This window comes from Neophocaena asiaeorientalis, unplaced genomic scaffold (assembly GCF_003031525.2).
Source record: "Neophocaena asiaeorientalis asiaeorientalis breed wild unplaced genomic scaffold, Neophocaena_asiaeorientalis_V1.1 scaffold99, whole genome shotgun sequence".
NCBI lineage: Eukaryota > Metazoa > Chordata > Mammalia > Artiodactyla > Phocoenidae > Neophocaena > Neophocaena asiaeorientalis.
Window position 1 is genome coordinate 1,144,502 of NW_020173022.1, and position 18,153 is coordinate 1,162,654.

General features: G+C 45.9%; 1 protein-coding gene across 1 annotated transcript in view; it reads left to right on the plus strand.

Annotated features, from left to right (window-relative positions):
* The first annotated feature begins 65 nt into the window (after positions 1 to 65).
* SFT2D2 (SFT2 domain containing 2) overlaps positions 66 to 18,153 on the plus strand; it is a 27,327-nt gene continuing 9,239 nt past the window's right edge. Inside the window, exons 1-8 of the mRNA XM_024742432.1 lie at positions 66 to 88; positions 1,643 to 1,790; positions 9,974 to 10,060; positions 10,307 to 10,392; positions 13,740 to 13,821; positions 15,267 to 15,302; positions 15,390 to 15,448; positions 17,393 to 17,422. Coding sequence (XP_024598200.1) covers positions 66 to 88; positions 1,643 to 1,790; positions 9,974 to 10,060; positions 10,307 to 10,392; positions 13,740 to 13,821; positions 15,267 to 15,302; positions 15,390 to 15,448; positions 17,393 to 17,422 — 551 coding nt within the window. The remainder of the gene's footprint in view (positions 89 to 1,642; positions 1,791 to 9,973; positions 10,061 to 10,306; positions 10,393 to 13,739; positions 13,822 to 15,266; positions 15,303 to 15,389; positions 15,449 to 17,392; positions 17,423 to 18,153) is intronic.

An 18,153-nucleotide genomic window follows, 5' to 3' on the forward strand; every position in this document is an offset into this window, starting at 1 on the left:
AGGGAGTCAAGAGCTGAATGACACTGTGAGGTGGGTCTCACAATGTAGAGGAGACAGACTTGACCATGAATAAAGGTAACACTGTGAGGTGAGTACTTACAGGTGTGTTTAAGGTGCTTTGGGAACACAGAGGAAAGAGCAACTGCAACGTCAGTGTGGGTTGGCTTACAGAAGGCTTCAGAGGATATGGCAAAGTAATATTGGCTTCCATTAGTTGCTAACTGAATGCCTGCCATGTTCCAGGCTCTCTACATATACTGTCATGTTTACTTCCCACAATAACTTTCAGAGGTAGTCATTTATGTCCATCTTACAGATGAGAAAATTGAGGACCAGAAAGGTTAAGTAACTCAATACCACACGTCTAGTATGTGGTGGTGTTAGCGTTGTAACTCCCAGATCTTCCTAACTCCACTATGGATGGACTTTCCACTCTGTGCTGATATTTCAAGAGTCTTGAAAGATGTGTAGGAATTTACTTGAATGAAACAAGAGGGTAAAGAGCATCCAGGCAAGAGCACCGGCATTTGCTATTCAAGATTTCAGGTGTAAATTAAAATTATAAAGCATAGCATATTTGCCTTCCATAAAGATGAAATCACATAGGGTGTAATTACAGCCGTTTGACTGACTTGTATAGGGTCCTTTGCAAATCCCTTTGCTTGGTTGACATATAATACTTTCTAACAAGTTCTTGGTAACATCTAAATTCTCTCCATTCAGACACAGATTCCTACTCTTTCATAAATATTCTGTGCGCGCGCGCGCGTGTGTGTGTGTGTGTGTGTGTGTGTGTGTGTGTGTGTGTGTGTGTGTGTGTGTATGGGGGTGCAGGAGGGTGCAGGAAGATTCTCTAGTGGGTATTCCTGGTAACCTCTCTTGGATTTGTTTTTTCTAAGCCTATTTAATCTCCAAGTTAGTTTTCCAGACATTCTCCAGCAAGCAGTTTGAGATGTGAGCCCACGTCCTGTCTCTGGCACCATCCTGGGGGTTACATGTATTCTCCAACATAGAATCATTAGCGCTGGAGTCCAGTTTGAGGTCAGTAAAACAAACCATCCAAGAAACACAAAACGATCTGGTATACCTTTCCCCACACCCTCACCCAAGTTCTACCCGTTTCTCAAGTTTTTGCCCAAATCATTCCTCTCGATGCATTTTCAGTTGGAACTACAGTAGTGTTTTTCTTGTTAACGTTTCCACAAAGCTTGTTATAGATTGAATTTGCTCCAGTTGGCCTCAAGTGATTTTTAAACAGTTGTTTCCAGTATAACTACAATCAGAACGCGGATTCCCCACAGCATTTGTTCACAAGTCTGCAACCACACCAGAGGGAGTGTAGGATACGGGGAGAGGGGGGTCCAGGCTTCACCGTCTTTGTTTCTGCAGTGCCTCGCATGTGCTAGGGACTCCGCGTCTGTCGACTGCACCTACGAGGGCCCCGGGAGGAAGGGGAGCGGGCTAGGGTGTGGAACGCTGCGCCGGACGCAGAACTGAGGTTTATCCACGCTCGGTCGACCTCAAACCCACCTCTTCCTGCCCGCCCCTCCTTCCCGGACCAAAACCAGCCCTTAAACGCGGGCTAGGCGCAGGCTAGAGGCGGGTGCGGGGATCGCCGGGCGCCTGCGCTGGCAGCCGCCAGGTGGGCAGGTACCTGGGCGGGGCGCGCCGTGGTTGGCTGCGGCGGGGGCCGAGCACTCGGAAGAGCCCGCGACTCAGCCAGAGCAACAGGCGGCCTGAAGAAGGTGCTGAGCGGGCAGGACACCGAGGACCGGGGCGGCCTGTCAGAGGTGAGTGCGCCGCGGCGCCTGGCCGCGCCCTCTCCGCCCCGAGGCTGCTGCGCCCCCGCCTCGGTGGAGGGTCGGCGGGGGGCCTGGGAGCGCGCCGGGGCTCGGGGGTCCGGGTGACACCGGAGCCCCGCCCCCAGCTCCGCCGGCGCCTGTTGCTGGCGGGTAGTAAAGGCAAGCAGGACTTCCAGGATTTCGTGGAAAGCAGCTCTGCCCCTGCTCCTTCCCCCTCCTCTCCAGAGCTCCGGACCCCCGCGCTCCCCCCACTCCCCACCTCAGGTACCAGGGCCCAGACACTCTGCACAGGACAGTCGGCACCTGTTTACTTTTTTGTCCTGCACCCTTCAGCCTTCCGCGTCCCATCCCCCCACAAAGGGAGGGCCGAGCTGGAGCAAAACCTAGAAACATCTGCGAAGGGGAGGGCGGATATTCCCGCTCGGCGGCCCCATCCCTGCAGGCCAGGGAAAGGGCTTTAGGGCCGAGCTAGGCTGGGGCCTCTAGGGTAGATCGCCTGCGCCGGGGGCCTGGGTGACCGCCGTTCCTCGCTGCCCACCGCGAGGTGGGGCTGGTGGCCGCGCCCAGGTGCTCCCGGCTGCGTTCCTGCCCAGTTTAGGCTGTGGGGTGTGACACTCGCACCCGACCTTGTGCGCGCTGTTGCTGTAAACTACCCCCAGGAAAATCGTGAACTCCTGGACGGCTGGGACCACATCTTGTTTCTCTGTGCACACACTTCACGTAGACTCTGTAGACGCCCAGGACCTCATGAGGCCGCCTGCACACTTGTTTGTTTTTTTAGAAAGGTTTGGTCGAGCTGAAACTTGGGCATTAATGCCCTATCTTCTAGAGCCACACAGGATGTTTATTTCCTATTTCTAGTGCTTAGAGTTTTGTTATTTTTTTTCTCCGTGAATGATAAAATAAGATTTCTCTTTATTTTTTGGCATATTCCGTGGGCCTCAGATATATATGTGTACAAGATAATATGGCTTCTTTCAAGTTGGAGCCTAATTTTTCCTCTGATTGTCATCACTGTCTCAAGCGGCTATCTCAGCATGCTGCTTTCACTTGCTTTTGTGGTTGTTGATTTTATTCTGACTTTTGTGTGACCCTGATACCTCCACGCCCACCATGAAATCTCGGAACCCTAAAAGTTGCTCTCTGAATCTTCACCTTGAAGAAGCAACACTACAGACATTGAGTGCTTTAGAAATCGGAGTTTAACTTTTTTTGACGTTTCAGAACGGCCTGTGGCTTCTTTTAAATCTGTTGCCTTTATTAATTGGTCAAGGCTCGCTAATAATTTCATGAGTTCCTCGTTTTTTGATATCTGGCTTCTTGTATGAACTCACAAGCCAAACCTCAGACTGGGCCTGAGAAAACTTATGTGGTTGACAGTCATGCTTATCTAAAGCTTTATGTTGCACGGACTGTCAGTAAGGTTTTAGAGCAGCTGGGGTTCAAGAGGGCGATGCTTTCTTTCTGTGGGCTCTTGTGGGGAGAGCAGGGATGATGCAGATATTTTGATTTAGAAAGTCATCATGAAGCGGACAGACACTCGAGTGAATGATGTAGTACAGATTGAAAACATAAAATGCTGAGTTAGTTTTTACCTAAAATAGTGAATGCCTGTGTTGGACACAATGAAGGGCTTTAAAGAGTTGTAAGCTCAGGCATGTAGAATCTGTTTTAGAAAGACTAGGTGCTTCTGTCTGGTTCTAAAACACTGCTGTCAGTTTCCTCTCTCTGAGTGTGAGATTCCTGTTTATATTATTGCGTGGCACTTCCTGAGTCCGCAACTAACCAGGAAGCATTTTGTGTCCAGCTGAATTCACCCTCAGGGTTGTTTTTGGCTCCGTTTTTACTTATTAGGTCAGGGCCTCCTTGAAAATGCTGGTACTGACTTGATTGTCTCACATTTCCCATGGTTTTGAGGCTGACAAGGCTGGAGGATGCTGGTGAAATTTCTGTTGTGTGGGGGATATTGGACTTGGTGGCCTTAAAGTCTCTTCACATTCAGTTATAAAAACAGTCAGACGTCACCAGAAGTGAGTGCTTTAAAAAGCTGTTATCCTCTTAGCTAGTGGGAAGCAGCTGCATAGCACAGGGAGGTCAGCTGGGTGCTTTGCAACCACCTAGAGGGGTGGGATAGGGAGGGTGGGAGGGAGACACGAGAGGGAGGGGATATGGGGTTACACGTATGCATGTAGCTGATTCACTTTGTTATACAGCAGAAACTAACACAACATTGTAAAGCAATTATATTCCAATAAAGACGTTAAAAAATTGTTATTCTTTTAATGCAAAAAATAAAAATATGACTAGTTCTGTTTCTCCTACATATGAAACTGGGGAATTATAAAACTTGCCTGGTGATGTCTAATCACAGATGATCTCTTGATGAGTTTTGTGATTGATACCTGGTCTTCATAAATCCACCTTCAATCTTCAATTCAGTTTCTATGGGCTTCTTTCTGAAACTACAGGCTTTATGTTTTCTCTACAGGATTGCAGGGACACGGAGGGTCTGAATTGTACCTGGTTGAAAGCACAGGAATGAGGCAGTGTTCCTTTCTCACCTTCTGCCTGTTACCAACCCTGTTTCCCCGAACAGTTCTCAGCTTTTCTTCTTTTGGCAAGAGCCCCTCTTCTCTCCACATCCCAGAGTCAAAGGGACCCTTGTGCATAACTGCCTGTCAGACAGCCTGTGAGCTCTTTGCCTACAGATTCTATCCAGGTGCTATTCCAGCTACTCTAATTTCCCAAAAGTGCGCTAGCACAGTTTCCAGAAACCATGAATTTAAGGAGTTATTTTACATCAATGGAGTTGATTTTCACAAATTGGCACAAAGAAGTGTTTAGCTTTCACTGGATCCAGCTGGAAGTGGAGCAACAGCTTCCTCTGGCCTGTGACTAAGCATGCTTAGTGAAAGAACTTGCAACTGCGTAGATGAAAAGTTATCGCCCCCTCCCTCATTTTGGCAAATAGGGTGACATTTGGATGGGAGTCAGCTTGAGAGACATGTAGAACCAACCAACGCGTTACTTTCCTTTTTGAAGCAGAAACCAGAACTGCTTCCTATCACGAGTGATTTTCATTTTTACAAGAGCTGGCATCTCACTGTCCTGTTGAGACTGTTTTGTGCTCTAAATACCAAGGCCGTGTCAAATTGATGCTTAACCTTGTGGCTTATCCTGTAAAAAAATGGGTGAGGGCTTCCCTGGTGAGGCAGTGGTTGAGAGTCCGCCTGCCGATGCAGGGGACACTGGTTCGTGCCCCGGTCCGGGAAGATCCCACATGCCGCGGAGCGGCTGGGCCCGTGAGCCATGGCCGCTGAGCCTGCGCGTCCGGAGCCTGTGCTCCGCAGCGGGAGAGGCCACAGCAGTGAGAGGCCCGCGTACCGCAGAAAACAAACAAACGGGTGAATCTTTTAAAATGTCTCTGTTGATGCCAAGTAATGCTCAGGCAAGCATTGGATTGAATCCAGTCCAATCCCACTACCACAATTTTCTTCTTCCACATAGCTCTGTTCAGTTTTCCACCTTGGCAAGGTAAGTTCTTCGGTGCTTGCATGAGTAGGAAGAGTGGTGGCTTTCGATTTTCTCCTGTCCTTGTGGGAGGTTGAACAGGTGAGTCAGAAGGGGTCTAACCCGAGTGTCTGGGGAGCCAGTGAAGACTGGTAACAGAGCATCACAGGGCTCATTTTGGGGGAGAGGTTCCTAACGTGGGACCAGGTGGCGCCTCTGTCAGCTCCTAACACCCTACTCCCCCGGAGTGTCACCATCCTGAGCGTGCCATTCTGTGTAGGGTCATAAGGTGCCATATGTTTCTGCAAGTGCTGTGTGTGTGTGAGATGAGCCCCACTTTCAATATGTGTGAACATATGGGGCAGATAACCTGCCCTGAATACCTGTCTCGTGAGTGGGGAGGAAGCCATGCTGTAGGGAAGCCTGCCACGCCTGAGGAAGCCTCTGGTCTTCCAGCTTCTAGTTTGACGGGAAGTTTAGAGACAGGGTTGAGAATAGGCCCCTGAGCTGGGAGCAGTCAAGGCTGAGGGAGTTGCCGGTTTAGTGACCCTGGGAACCTCTGCCGCCACTGCCTTCCTCCATCAGCTGGGGGCATGTGTGGTCACCACATTGCCAGATGGGGACTGTGCTGGCCACTTGAGGTGAGCCCTGGGTGAATGAATATGCAGGGGGCCTGGCTGCCCTGCCTTGGCTGGGCAGGAGGAAAGGCCTTTGGTCTCCCTGGCAGCTGCCTGTGCAACTTGGAGCAGCTGTGGCCACTGCATGAGGTTGACAGACTAGGAAGGTCTCTGGTGCAGACACTTGGCTGTCATCTTTGACACGGGGAAAAAATCCTCAGGAGTTACTCACAGGCTCCCTTGTTTTAGTGGGGCTTTTCTGGAAATCTCGGCCTCCTCTGAACTTTGCTCTTGGGAAGGATTAATCATGGTGACAGAGGGATGAGTAGGGCAGTCATTAATTAACTAGGATCCATCTCACATGTGGGTGACTTGGCTGATGCCGGCACCTTGAAGAACAACTTCTGCACCAAGAGTGAATAGACTCGGCTGAGAGTCCTGATTAGGATGAGAGCCTGAGCCCTCCCGGGTCCCAGAAAGGCCAGCAGGAGCAGTGAGTCCTGAAGCTTGGCTGGTTGACTTAGGAGATGGTGCCCCTTGGATCCAACTGCGCGAGTGCCACCCCTGTCTTTTCCCCTTTCCCTGGGCCCTGCCTGGGGGAGCTCACAGCTTTCCCAGTTGTGGTCCTCATCCTGCCTAGGCTGCCATAAAGGCTGAGGCTGCTCTAGGGTCTGCTGTCTTGCAGACGTGGGGTGCCGTGTCCATGGGGACATGGGTTCGAGCCCTGCTCCAGGAAGATCCCACATGCCGCGGAGCAACTAAGCCCATTGTGCCACAACTACTGAGCCTGTATGCCACAACTACTGAAGCCCGTGTGCTCTAGGCCCTGTGTGCTGCAACTACTGAGCCCACATGCTGCAACTACTGAAGTCCACGCGCCTAGAGCGTGAATGGCCATCATCAAAAAGTCTACAAACAGTAAACACTGGAGAGGGTATGGAGAAAAGGGAACCTTCCTACACTGTTGATGGGAGTGTAAGTTGGTGCAGCCACTATGGAGAACAGTATGGAGGTTCCTTAAAGAGTAAAAATATAGTTATCATATGATCCAGCAATCCCACTCCTGGGCATGTATCCAGAAAAGATGAAAACTGTAGTTTGAAAAGGTACATGTATCCCAATGTTCATAGCAGCACTATTTACAATAGCTAAAATATGGAAGTAACCTAAGTGTCCATTGACAGAGGAATGGATAAAGAAGATGTGGTGTGTGTATATATATATATATATATATATATATATACACATATATATACATATATTCCATTTTATATGGAATATATAATAATATACATATTAATTATATATAATGGAATATTTCTTAGCCATGAAAATGAATGAAATAATGCCATTTGCAGCAATATGGATGGATGTAGAGATTATCATATGAAGTGAAGTAATCAAAGACAAATATATGATATCACTTATATGTGGAATCTAAAAAAGTGATACAAATGAACTTATTTACAAAACAGAAACAGACTCAGACACAGAAAACAAATTTATGGTTACCAAAGGGGAAAGGGGGAGAAGGGAGGGATAAAATTAGGAGTTTGGGATTAACAGATACATAGTACTATTTATAAAATAGATAAACAACAAGGACTTACTGTATAGGATAGGGAACTATAGTGAATATCTTATAACAACCTATAATGGAAAAGAATCTGAAAAAGAATACATACATGTATAACTGAATCACTTTGCTGTACAGCAGAAACCAACACAACATTGTAAATCAACTGCAGTCTTTAAAAAACTGAATCATATGCTATGCTCAAAGACTGAGTAATTGTATCTACCTAAAATTTGAGGAAACAAGCTCATTTACAATGTAAGACTAATTAAATTAATTAAAGGGGAGTGGTGCTTATAATAAAGTACATCTTATTCTAAGGACAGTAAATGAAGTAACATGGATGGGATTCACATAGCTGTACCTTAATGAAGCGCCAACCTACACTTCTAAATAGCTGTGAAACCAGCAGAAAATTGGACGTAACAGTCTTTGACATATGCGTAGCCAAAACTTTCTTAAATATGGGTCCTTTTTAGAGTTCAGCGTTTCCAGGTTTCTGTATTTTCTTTCACATGTATGGTTTCTGTCAGCTCTTTATGTTGGCCTGGATCCTTTAATTCTGCTTCTGTATTTGAATATCTACTTCATATATAACAACAAATAGTATACATAATTTAATAAATGACCAAGAGAAAATGGCCATATTTGTACTCACACACCTAATATCTTCCACATCAAAGAGAGTGGAAATGTTATCAAAAGATATTTTACTGGGCTTCCCTGGTGGCGCGGTGGTTGGGAGTCCGCCTGCTGATGCAGGGGACACGGGTTCGTGCCCCGGTCCGGGAGGATCCCACGTGCCGCGGAGCGGCTGGGCCCGTGAGCCATGGCCGCTGAGCCTGTGCGTCCGGAGCCTGTGCTCTGCAACGGGAGCGGCCACAACAGTGAGAGGCCCGCGTACCGCAAAAAAATATATATATATATATTTTACTATTATTAAAACAGTAATAAGTGACCATTCTTCTCATGGAATTTGAATCATCTAAATTGAAATATAACTGTCTCATGCTACATAATATCCCATACTAATATGTTTGTCCTTACTTAATGTCAAAGATACTTGAAGATGATTTTACTTATAATAAACAACATGGTGGAGCATTTATGCATAGGATAATATTCTGGAACAGTCTCTGAGGTCAACCTTGGCATAATTTGACTTGTGGTTTAACGGTATCTTATTCTAAGTACAGTGATTTCCTCATAAACATGGTCAAATCATTTTGCGGTAAAAACGAGAAAGTACGTATAGCATACATGACACAGTACAGCACTAGATAGATTTTTTTATAATAAACACTCTTTAGGAAAAATGGAATGCATGTGTTTTTCAAATATAATTTTTCTAAGATCTAAATCTATTACAAAGGCATATATCTTTAAAGCAATAAAACTTTAAAAATTTTGTAATATAAAGAACAGTGCACTCAAAAGAAAGAACCCAGTGATCATTCCATTCACTATTTTTCCACAGTTTTCTTGAACTCCTCTTTCGAACTCAATAGCATCTGTTGGATAATTTTATAATTCCCTACGGAGTAAGAAACCAGAAGTTATCTTTAAATTTCCACGGACAATTTTGCAGTTCATTATGGAGTAGGAAAGTAGATAATACCTATACATTGTCAAGATAAAGTTAAGGGACTTCCGTTTGTGCCACAGGTTTTACCAAGGACCAAAAATGCTAAATTTCTCTATATGATTTCCAGTGATGGAAACAAGGCAGAGACAGTAGGCACCCAAAGTGGTGAGTTAGCGCTTTCTGGATGCCTGTCGTCCTCATGGAAGAGACCCTGGAACTATTTGTTGGCCCGTTTGTGTCTGTACATCTGCATCATCCTCTTGACGGACCACGTCAAACGTGTCTTCTTTGTGCTCCTGCCTGTCGGCACCCAACCCCTCCCCTTCCGAGGCAGTTCCCACGCTGACGGGCTCCCTGATGCCCTTCCCACAGGAGCCCAGGCCGTGGCCCTCCTTCCAGCCCATCTTCTGTAGCATCTGGAACCCCAGGTTCTTGTCGGTCAGTTTCTGCTGGGCGAAATCAAAGTCCTGGTGTTTCTTCTTCTTGGACACGGGACGACCCCGAGGCCTGTCATAGGCAATTCAAACCGGTTCGTGAACTTTGGGCTCCTGGATGAGACACGGCACAGCTGTGGGACACAGCTTGGGTCCCACCAGCCCATCGCTTCAATCCACTTCACTGTTTGTGAAGTGCATTGTGCTTGAGGCAGAGTTTCCACCTCTGGAGATGTCCAACCAGAGGCTCGGTAGCCTCTAATCAGCTGTTGGAGAAGAGATTCATGGCTGGACTCAGGTGATCATGAGGGCTCCTGTAAGCTATGCACAACTAGGATTCTGTGTTGCTGCCTTTCTTTGTACAAATACTAAATTTAAGTATGTGTCCTTTGTTTTTGGTGATTAAATATGCATATACATGTATGTAATTAGTTTTTTAAATATTTCAGATTGTGGAGGCAGCTTCATTAAGCTCGGGCACCAGAATAAAAGGCTTCATTGCCTGTTTTGCTGCAGGAATTCTCTGCTCACTGCTGGTAAGACAGCCCACCCCTCCGCCATCTTTTCCCCCTGCGTTCCTTCCCTCTATCTTCCCACTTTCATTTACCTCCTTTTCTCTTCTGCTCTTCACTGAAATGCATGGATAAGAGGAGGGGGAGGAAAGGGAAGTGGTGAGGGAGGAAGTGGGGCGCGGAGGGGAAAAGGTTCCTCTGTGCACTCCTGGTTCGGTGGCTGTGGTGGGGTGTTCCTCACGTGCGGATACTCTGTGCCTTATCTTTCAGGGAACTCTTCTGCTCTGGGTGCCCAGGAAGGGACTATACCTCTTCGCAGTGTTTTACACCTTTGGTAACATCGCATCTCTTGGGAGGTAACAGTTTTTAAAATCTAACCTTAGCCAATTATTAGATGGGAAAATGGATGTGCGTTGTGTTTGGAGGGAGGTGAAAGAGGATGCTTCCATAGTTTTAAGGATTTGAAGAGAAAAGAGGTAGTTAAAATACATCACTTTCGGGCTTCCCTGGTGGCGCAGTGGTTGAGAGTCCGCCTGCCAATGCAGGGGACACGGGTTCGTGTCCCGGTCCGGGAAGATCCCACATGCTGCGGAGCGGCTGGGCCCGTGAGCCATGGCCGCTGCGCCTGTGTGTCCGGAGCCTGTGCTCCACAACGGGAGAGGCCACAACAGTGAGAGGCCCACGTACCGCAAAAAAACCCCCACAAAACATCACTTTCATATCCTATCACTTCAACATATATATATATATTTTTTCTTTTTTAACTTCAACATATTTTTATATCTTAGTTCATCCTTGAAGTACCACTGGAGAAGGCAGGAACTCTACTACCATTGTGGTTTTACATGGCACGGAAGAGTTGAATGATTTCTTCAGAGTTTACGACACTGCCCTCTCCATTGCTCTAGTCTTACTGAGGCTGCCCCTTGCTGATTGACTCACATGCTCACACCCTGTGCTGGGCTCTGAGAATTCAAGGACGAGCAGGGTTTGGTTCCTGCTGTGATGGAGCTCACTGGTTGGCCAGGCATATAAACTGATAATATAATAGGGTATGGAGAGAGCAATGCTCAGGGAAGGGCAGGTGAGCTGGTCTGACGTGACCTGGGGAGACAGGAGGGCTTCCCGTAGAAGGTGATATCTGAGCTGCTTTTAGCTCTGGCCTCTATCACTGCTCACTACAGGAGTTCCTTGTTGGGCTTCTCTGCCTCTTTTATGGACCCTCCCCAGGCCATTTTCCACAGAGCTGTGGAGCCATTCATTTATAGCCTTGCTTAGCCCCCTTAGTGGCTTCCCATTCCCTCTCAACGGGTGAAGTCCAAAACTCTCAGCATGCATACAGGACAGACTCTTCGAGTCGTTCTCCTCAGCCAGGCTGAACTTGCATTTCTCCAAACGTCTTTGTGCTTTACTTGGGCTGTTTTCTGTGCCTGGGGTGCTGCCCCGTCTGCACCACCCCCTTTGATGGGTACTTGCTCATTTGTCAAGACCTGACTCAGAAGTCACCTCTTCCATGAAACTTCTCTTAATTCCCTTTTCCCCTCCAGAATCAATGACCTCCTCCTTTATATGGGCTCTGTCTGTCCCAGATATATTTATGTGACAACAGAGATAGCATTTTATTACACTGACTTGTTACAAGTCTACCACTTGACAAGGGCTGCACTTCTGTCTTACTTGTCCCTAATTGTCCCCAAACCTAGGTCTTTTTCTGCCTGGAAATGTTAACCGAATGATTAAGTGCAATGCACTGGCCACCTGCTTAAACTTAATTTATTAATTCTGTTTTTTTTAAGTTGTTTTTTTTAATTTTTATTTTATGTTGGAGTATAGTTGGTTTACAGTGTTATGTTAGTTGTACAGCTAAATGATTCAGTTATACATATACATATATCTATTCTTTTTCAGACACTTTTCCCATATAGGTTATTACAGAATACTGAGTAGAGTTCCCTGTGCTATACAGTAGGTCCTTGTTGATTATCTGTTTTACATATAGTGGTATGTATATGTTAATCCCAAACTCCTAATTTATCCCTCCCCACCACGTCTCCCCTTTGTTAACCATAAGTTTGTTTTCAAAGTCTGTGAGTCTGTTTCTGTTTTTTAAGTTCATTTGTATCATTTTTTTCTTTTGATTCCACATACAAGTGATATCATATGATATTTGTCTTTCTTTGTCTGACTTACTTCACTTAGCATGATAATCTCTAAATTTATTAATTCTTATGATAGTATAATGCTGGCCCTTGGAGATGTCTAATCTTGCCTCCAAAGTTCTCTCAAATACTAACTTTTGGAGGGTTTTGCTTTGGGCAGACGGCATAGGTTATAATGTAGAGTTTAGACTGAGCATAAATATATGGGTGTGTTGGTTAGTCCAAAAGAACTATTTAGCAATCCTAATGGGACCAACTTTTTGAAGCATTGCCCAGGGAGATAATAAAGGGAGCGAATTGTTATTCCAGGGTGTGTCTAGGAGTTTGTGGCTTTACCTGTAATCTTTTATATTTTTGTATATATGCTGCATGTAATTTTTAAGGCCACCCTTGGCTATCGCTTCTTGTTCAACGTAGGCTCAAGAGTGCACTCAGCGCAAACCCTTGACCTGGGAGTGCAGCTTTGAATTCAAATGGAAACAATGCACTTCAAAGAGAGGTAGACTTATTTAACAGATTTTTGTTTTTAGAACACTCAGTAGCTAATGTCATCTGCTGGTTGGCTTGTATTAAATGCTGGCTGTAAACCAGTGGGGTGATGCCACACGGGGCGTTTCTGTTAGGAGTCGGGAAGCATGACCTATACCGGGCCCTGGCAATTGCCGTGTTAGGCGTGAGTGTCTGCTTCATTTGTGTTTACTCTTTCTCACTAGCCACCTATCGAGTTCCATCCCTACAGAAAGGCATGCTGGGGCTGTCTTTTGGAGCTTGGGAATCCAGATTAGATGTGGGTTGGAATGCCAGCTCTTTTATGGGCTTAGCTGTGTGATCTTGGATAAGTAAATTAACCTTTCTGAGCTTTTATTTTCTCAGCTCTAAAATAAGTGTAATAATCCCTAACTCACAGAGTTGTTGAGGGGATGAAATGAGATCATGTACGTGGTATCTAGCACTTAGCAAGTATTCCACACATCACAGGTGATATTCCTATCAAATTAGAATTATCTTCTGGAGTTTACAAAAGAAAATGAAATGCTCTACCTTTTAACATAAACTACCTAAGCCTGTAAGATGTGGTTTTTCTTTTTTAGATTACCGGAGTCACTTTGGTTTGTTTGTTTCCATGGGTAGGTTGTGAAGGAGGCAAGGTAGCACCTGGAAGGGAAGGGTCCTCTAACCTAGTGGTTATGGACGCGGCTCCGGAGTCAGACCTACGTGCCTCTACATCCTCACTCTACCGTATTCTAGTTGGGTGGCCTCAGATAAGTAACAGGTCCTTTCTGGACTTAAGCTTCTTTGTCTGCAAAATAAGTATGATGACTGTTCCTATAATCAACTTCATAAACTGTTAATGGACTAAATAAGAATAAGGCACAAAAGGCCCTGAGGCACACTGCCTAGCGCAGTCGGAGCTTTTCAAGGGTCAGCTACTATTACTGCTATTATCGCCACAGGTGAGCTGGGGGCGGTGATGGGGAGGCACCTTGGTTTACCTCGTGTGGTTCTGTTCTGGGCTGAACGGCTTGTGTGTGTTTGCCTCTTAGCACTCTCTTCCTCATGGGACCGATGAAACAGCTGAAGCGAATGATAGAGCCTACGCGTTTGATTGCAACCATCATGGTGCTGGTAAGGTCTGCCTGTTACCTGGATGTCTAAAATAGGAGTGTTTGTTTCTGCTGTTTGCAATTTTTTTCCTCTTAAACCTAAAGACTCCTGTCCTTTTCCCTTTCATCTTGACTTACTATCTGATTCCTGTAACCACTGTGGCAGAAGGGAGCATTCTTCATCTAATAATTTTTCCTCTCTTCCCCCGACTTGTGTTTCACTTGGTGTTAAGGTACTGCCATTTCTATAAAGCCCCTCCAGAAGGTGTTGCTTCTTAAATTTGGCGAACTCATGTGGTAATAAGAGGGCTCTGACACCCTCCTGGTGGTGGGTGATGCCACATACAAGGAAAGCTTAGAGGGAATAACTGGGGAACACAGGGTTCATTCTCTCAAGTAGGTGTCCAGTCTCCTAGCATGGGCTCTTTTTCCCCTTGTCATTCTCTGACTTTGGGATCCTGTTTGTTTTTGTCAGTTTTCCTGAAGCAGGTCTGGTTTCCTCATGGCCCAGCACCCCCGTTCCCTGCTCTCACCACAGTGTCTTCAGTCTTGTCCTATCTTCCTGTCCCATTAACCCAGAATGCCTCTCCCTTCCTTGGGCCCTTTCCTTCCATGGGACCATCCCATCATTCCAGACCACGTCCTCTGGACTGCTGTTACAGTTATCAGTATCGCAATGTCCAGACCTTGAGCAACGTACTTTGTAGTTTCATTTGTGTACATCTCATTTGTTCAGGTGGGTAAGTTCTCTAAGGCCGTGGCCACACTTGCTACGGTTTTGTATCCTTTCAGAGCATCGGGCACCACCAAGAAATTATTTTGGTCATATTTATTGAGTAGTTACTGATACAGCAGGATGGAGAGGACAGGCATGACCGACAGCTGGACTACTCATTGTTTTTGGCCATCCCTGGATGTAGATGGCCTGGATAAGTCTCTTGCAAAAAGAACTTACTAAGAAAGGACTCAGGGACAGTGTTAGGTGACGTGTAAACAAATAATTGACTCTCTGGCTGTGAGATTGACATCTAGCGTTAACCTTTGTCCTCACATGCGCTTTCTACTCCAGACACTAGTGTTTGGCAGGAGTTAAAGAGGTGTGTGTTTAACCTACTTTAGTATATGTTGGAATGGAAGGATGGATGGATGGGTGGACCAGAAATGTGCTTGTGTTTGCTGGGCAGAGATTTCGGGAAAATTTGAAAGTAGGAGAGGATCCTTCTCTTTTTAATCTACATGAATCCTTATTGGCCAGTTTCATTTCACTGGGATTTGAACTCCTCTGCCAAAGATGGGTGCTCGCGTAGGTTCAGTGCTTTGAAACGAAGGATGCATTTGGTTGCTGTGATAACCACAGAATGTGATTACTGCAGTTTGATGTGTTGTTGTAAGTTTGTCAAGAATGATGTCTTTACAGTTTCTTCCCCTCCCTGTTATAATTAAATAATGTTTCCTTTCTCTCTCTAGTTGTGCATGACGCTTACCCTGTGTTCTGCCTTTTGGGTAAGTGTGTATTTTAATTTTCCTTAACCTTTTTGGTGTGTGCCTCTTGTCACACACGTACCTGTAACTGTATCATTTTTCTTCCAGTGGCACAACAGAGGGCTTGCTCTCATCTTCTGCATTTTGCAGTCTCTGGCCCTGATGTGGTAAGTAACCTTTTCGACAGTCCCTTCCCACATCGATCTCTGACTAACGCAGCTGAAGGAGATAAAATCCCACATGGTGTGGGTAGGAGGATTGGGAAAACAGAAGCTTTTCGACTTAAGAATCCTTAATGATGCAAGTCAAATCACACCGCAGAGCACCAAAGCCTGTCGACTCAGCCCACCGCCAGTAGGTGGCATTAGTGGCCTTGAGTGGTCGTGGGAGGCTCTTTGCCCACTGTGGCATTTTTGCTGGGCTCAGGGTTGATTTTGAGATGTTACAAACGTTATTCAACCACTCACGTCTGGTAAGGGCAAGGACAATGAAGTTGTGTAGGGACTGGTAAAGAGAGGCTTGTGAGTCAAACAGGCATTAAAGAAAAAGGAAACTGGTAAGGAAAATCGTGAGTGTTACATTTGTGGTGGGATGAATCATTTAACAGAAGGACAAAGAGTGAATTGTCAGCAACAGATGAGTAGCAGTGACTGACGCAATGGAAAACCGTGTGGCTGTGCGCCGTAGCAAAACCAGGGAGTTGCGCCCTAGGGGCCAAGCATGGTGAGAGGACCACTGGAGACGTCATCATTCAGAACCATGGATGGGGCTGTAGCTTCATGGCCATTTCAAACCTGTCCAATGTCAAAGTACCGGGGTGGTGGCACGTATGGAATCAATAGCTTCTGAGACGTTTCTATAATATGTTCACGGTTTATCAAGGGATGATATCTGCCAGAACAGTTTCATAAAAATGTGACTTGATCTACTTTGGGAAAAAATGTTGGCTCTAATGCGAAGAAAGGAAGACTGTGAGAGTCTTAAAGCTTCCAAGGATCAAATGTTGTCTTATTTGATAGAAATGCATCTTGAGGCTGCAAGCTTAACACCCATCCTTCCTTTTAGTAATTTTGGACTTCTGAATAAATGTACTTTCAAAATGCCCTTTGGAATTTATTCCAAGTAAGTCAGCTTTTGTACGTGGTGAGTGTCAGCTACGGAGAAGAATGATGGCCTGATTTTAATGGGACACATACAGTGTGGTAGTGGGTACTGAAAGGGCCTGGTGTGATGGCTTATGTTTATATTTTGGTTTATCTTCTCAGGGCAGAAATTAATCCCTACGTACACATGCCTTTCTTTGCATATAGACTGATTCTGACGCCATTTTTTTAAAGGTTCAGCGTTCATATGTGCACAGTCAGATGGCCCTATTCCAACCCTGATGTGTTCCAACTATATGTGTTCCAACTTAGAGTTGATTGGCTTCCAGCCCGCCTGACACCCAGGCCTGGTCTTTGGGGGCGTGGCCAGCTTCCTCCCCTCTGTGGTTCCATTCTGGGCGAGGGGGCTGAGCTAACTGGGACCGCCAAGATATCTGTGGGCTTGGGTTCTTAAAGAATCATAGCTGGCTTATACTTTCATCCATAGGGCAGTTGGTAGTGCGTCTTTTTTTTCTTTTCTTTTCCTGCTCTCTTTTCTCTTCTTTTAAAATGATTAGGTACAGAACAGAAAATTTATGCCAATGGGGTAGAAGTTGTATTCTGTTGCGAACTTGTAACATGTTGGAGGACAGCTGATCTGCATTTTATTTGATGTTCCTTTGGAATAGGGCTTCTAGGTCATCTGGCTATCTGGAATCTGCCTGTTGTAGGTAAGGCTGCTGGCTCATTTGGTTAAAGCAGTAACCCCGTGAGGCTGAGGTGACAGAGTTGTCTCCATACGGGCCTTCTGCCCTCCTACTTTGGCTACAGATGACACCCCCTTCCCTGTTATACACGTGGCACCGCGCACGCCTGTATGTGTGCGTGTGTGCACACACCCTCCACACTGAGGAGGGAGGGGGTCTGGATACATCACCGCAGGTGCTCTTGAAGCTCAGAAACCCAATCCACTGTGGAATCTTCCACTCCCTTCATTTGACTTGATCTTTTGTTTGTTTTTCATTGTAGGTATAGCCTTTCCTACATACCATTCGCAAGGTAAGACTGTCTTTAGGATTATAATGTCTGTCATTTGGGGATGATGATAGTTTGCATGGGGCCTTTTAGTTTAGGGTGCTTTCAGAGAGTTCATGCCATTTTATCTTTATGAAGATCCTTTGAGACGAATAGGCAGATGTTATACACCTATTTTATAGATTGGTAAGCTAATGCCCCCACCCCCCCCCACCCCATAATACAGCCAATGATGGGCATTGACCCAGGTCTACCGATTCCTGGCGCTGGGAACATTCTGCTGTGATAGACAGTATGTATATGCTCATTATCACTCTTTTAACCTGTAGGTTTGAGGAGATTTTCCTAAAGGTGAATATCACCTTAATATCACTGAGCGAGGGATGGAGGGGGTCTACGTTCATGCTTGTTTTCTTATACTATCCCACTGATGGGAACATTTCAGAAAAGAATTCATAAAGGGAAAGTAGGCAGGGCCAGGACTCTGGAGGACCAGGGTTTCCTAATGAGCAGTGTGACCTTGAGCAGCTCACTTCACCTCCCCCCACCTGCATGAATATCACCTTAATATCACTGAGCGAGGGATGGAGGGGGTCTACGTTCATGCTTGTTTTCTTATACTATCCCACTGATGGGAACATTTCAGAAAAGAATTCATAAAGGGAAAGTAGGCAGGGCCAGGACTCTGGAGGACCAGGGTTTCCTAATGAGCAGTGTGACCTTGAGCAGCTCACTTCACCTCCCCCCACCTGCCC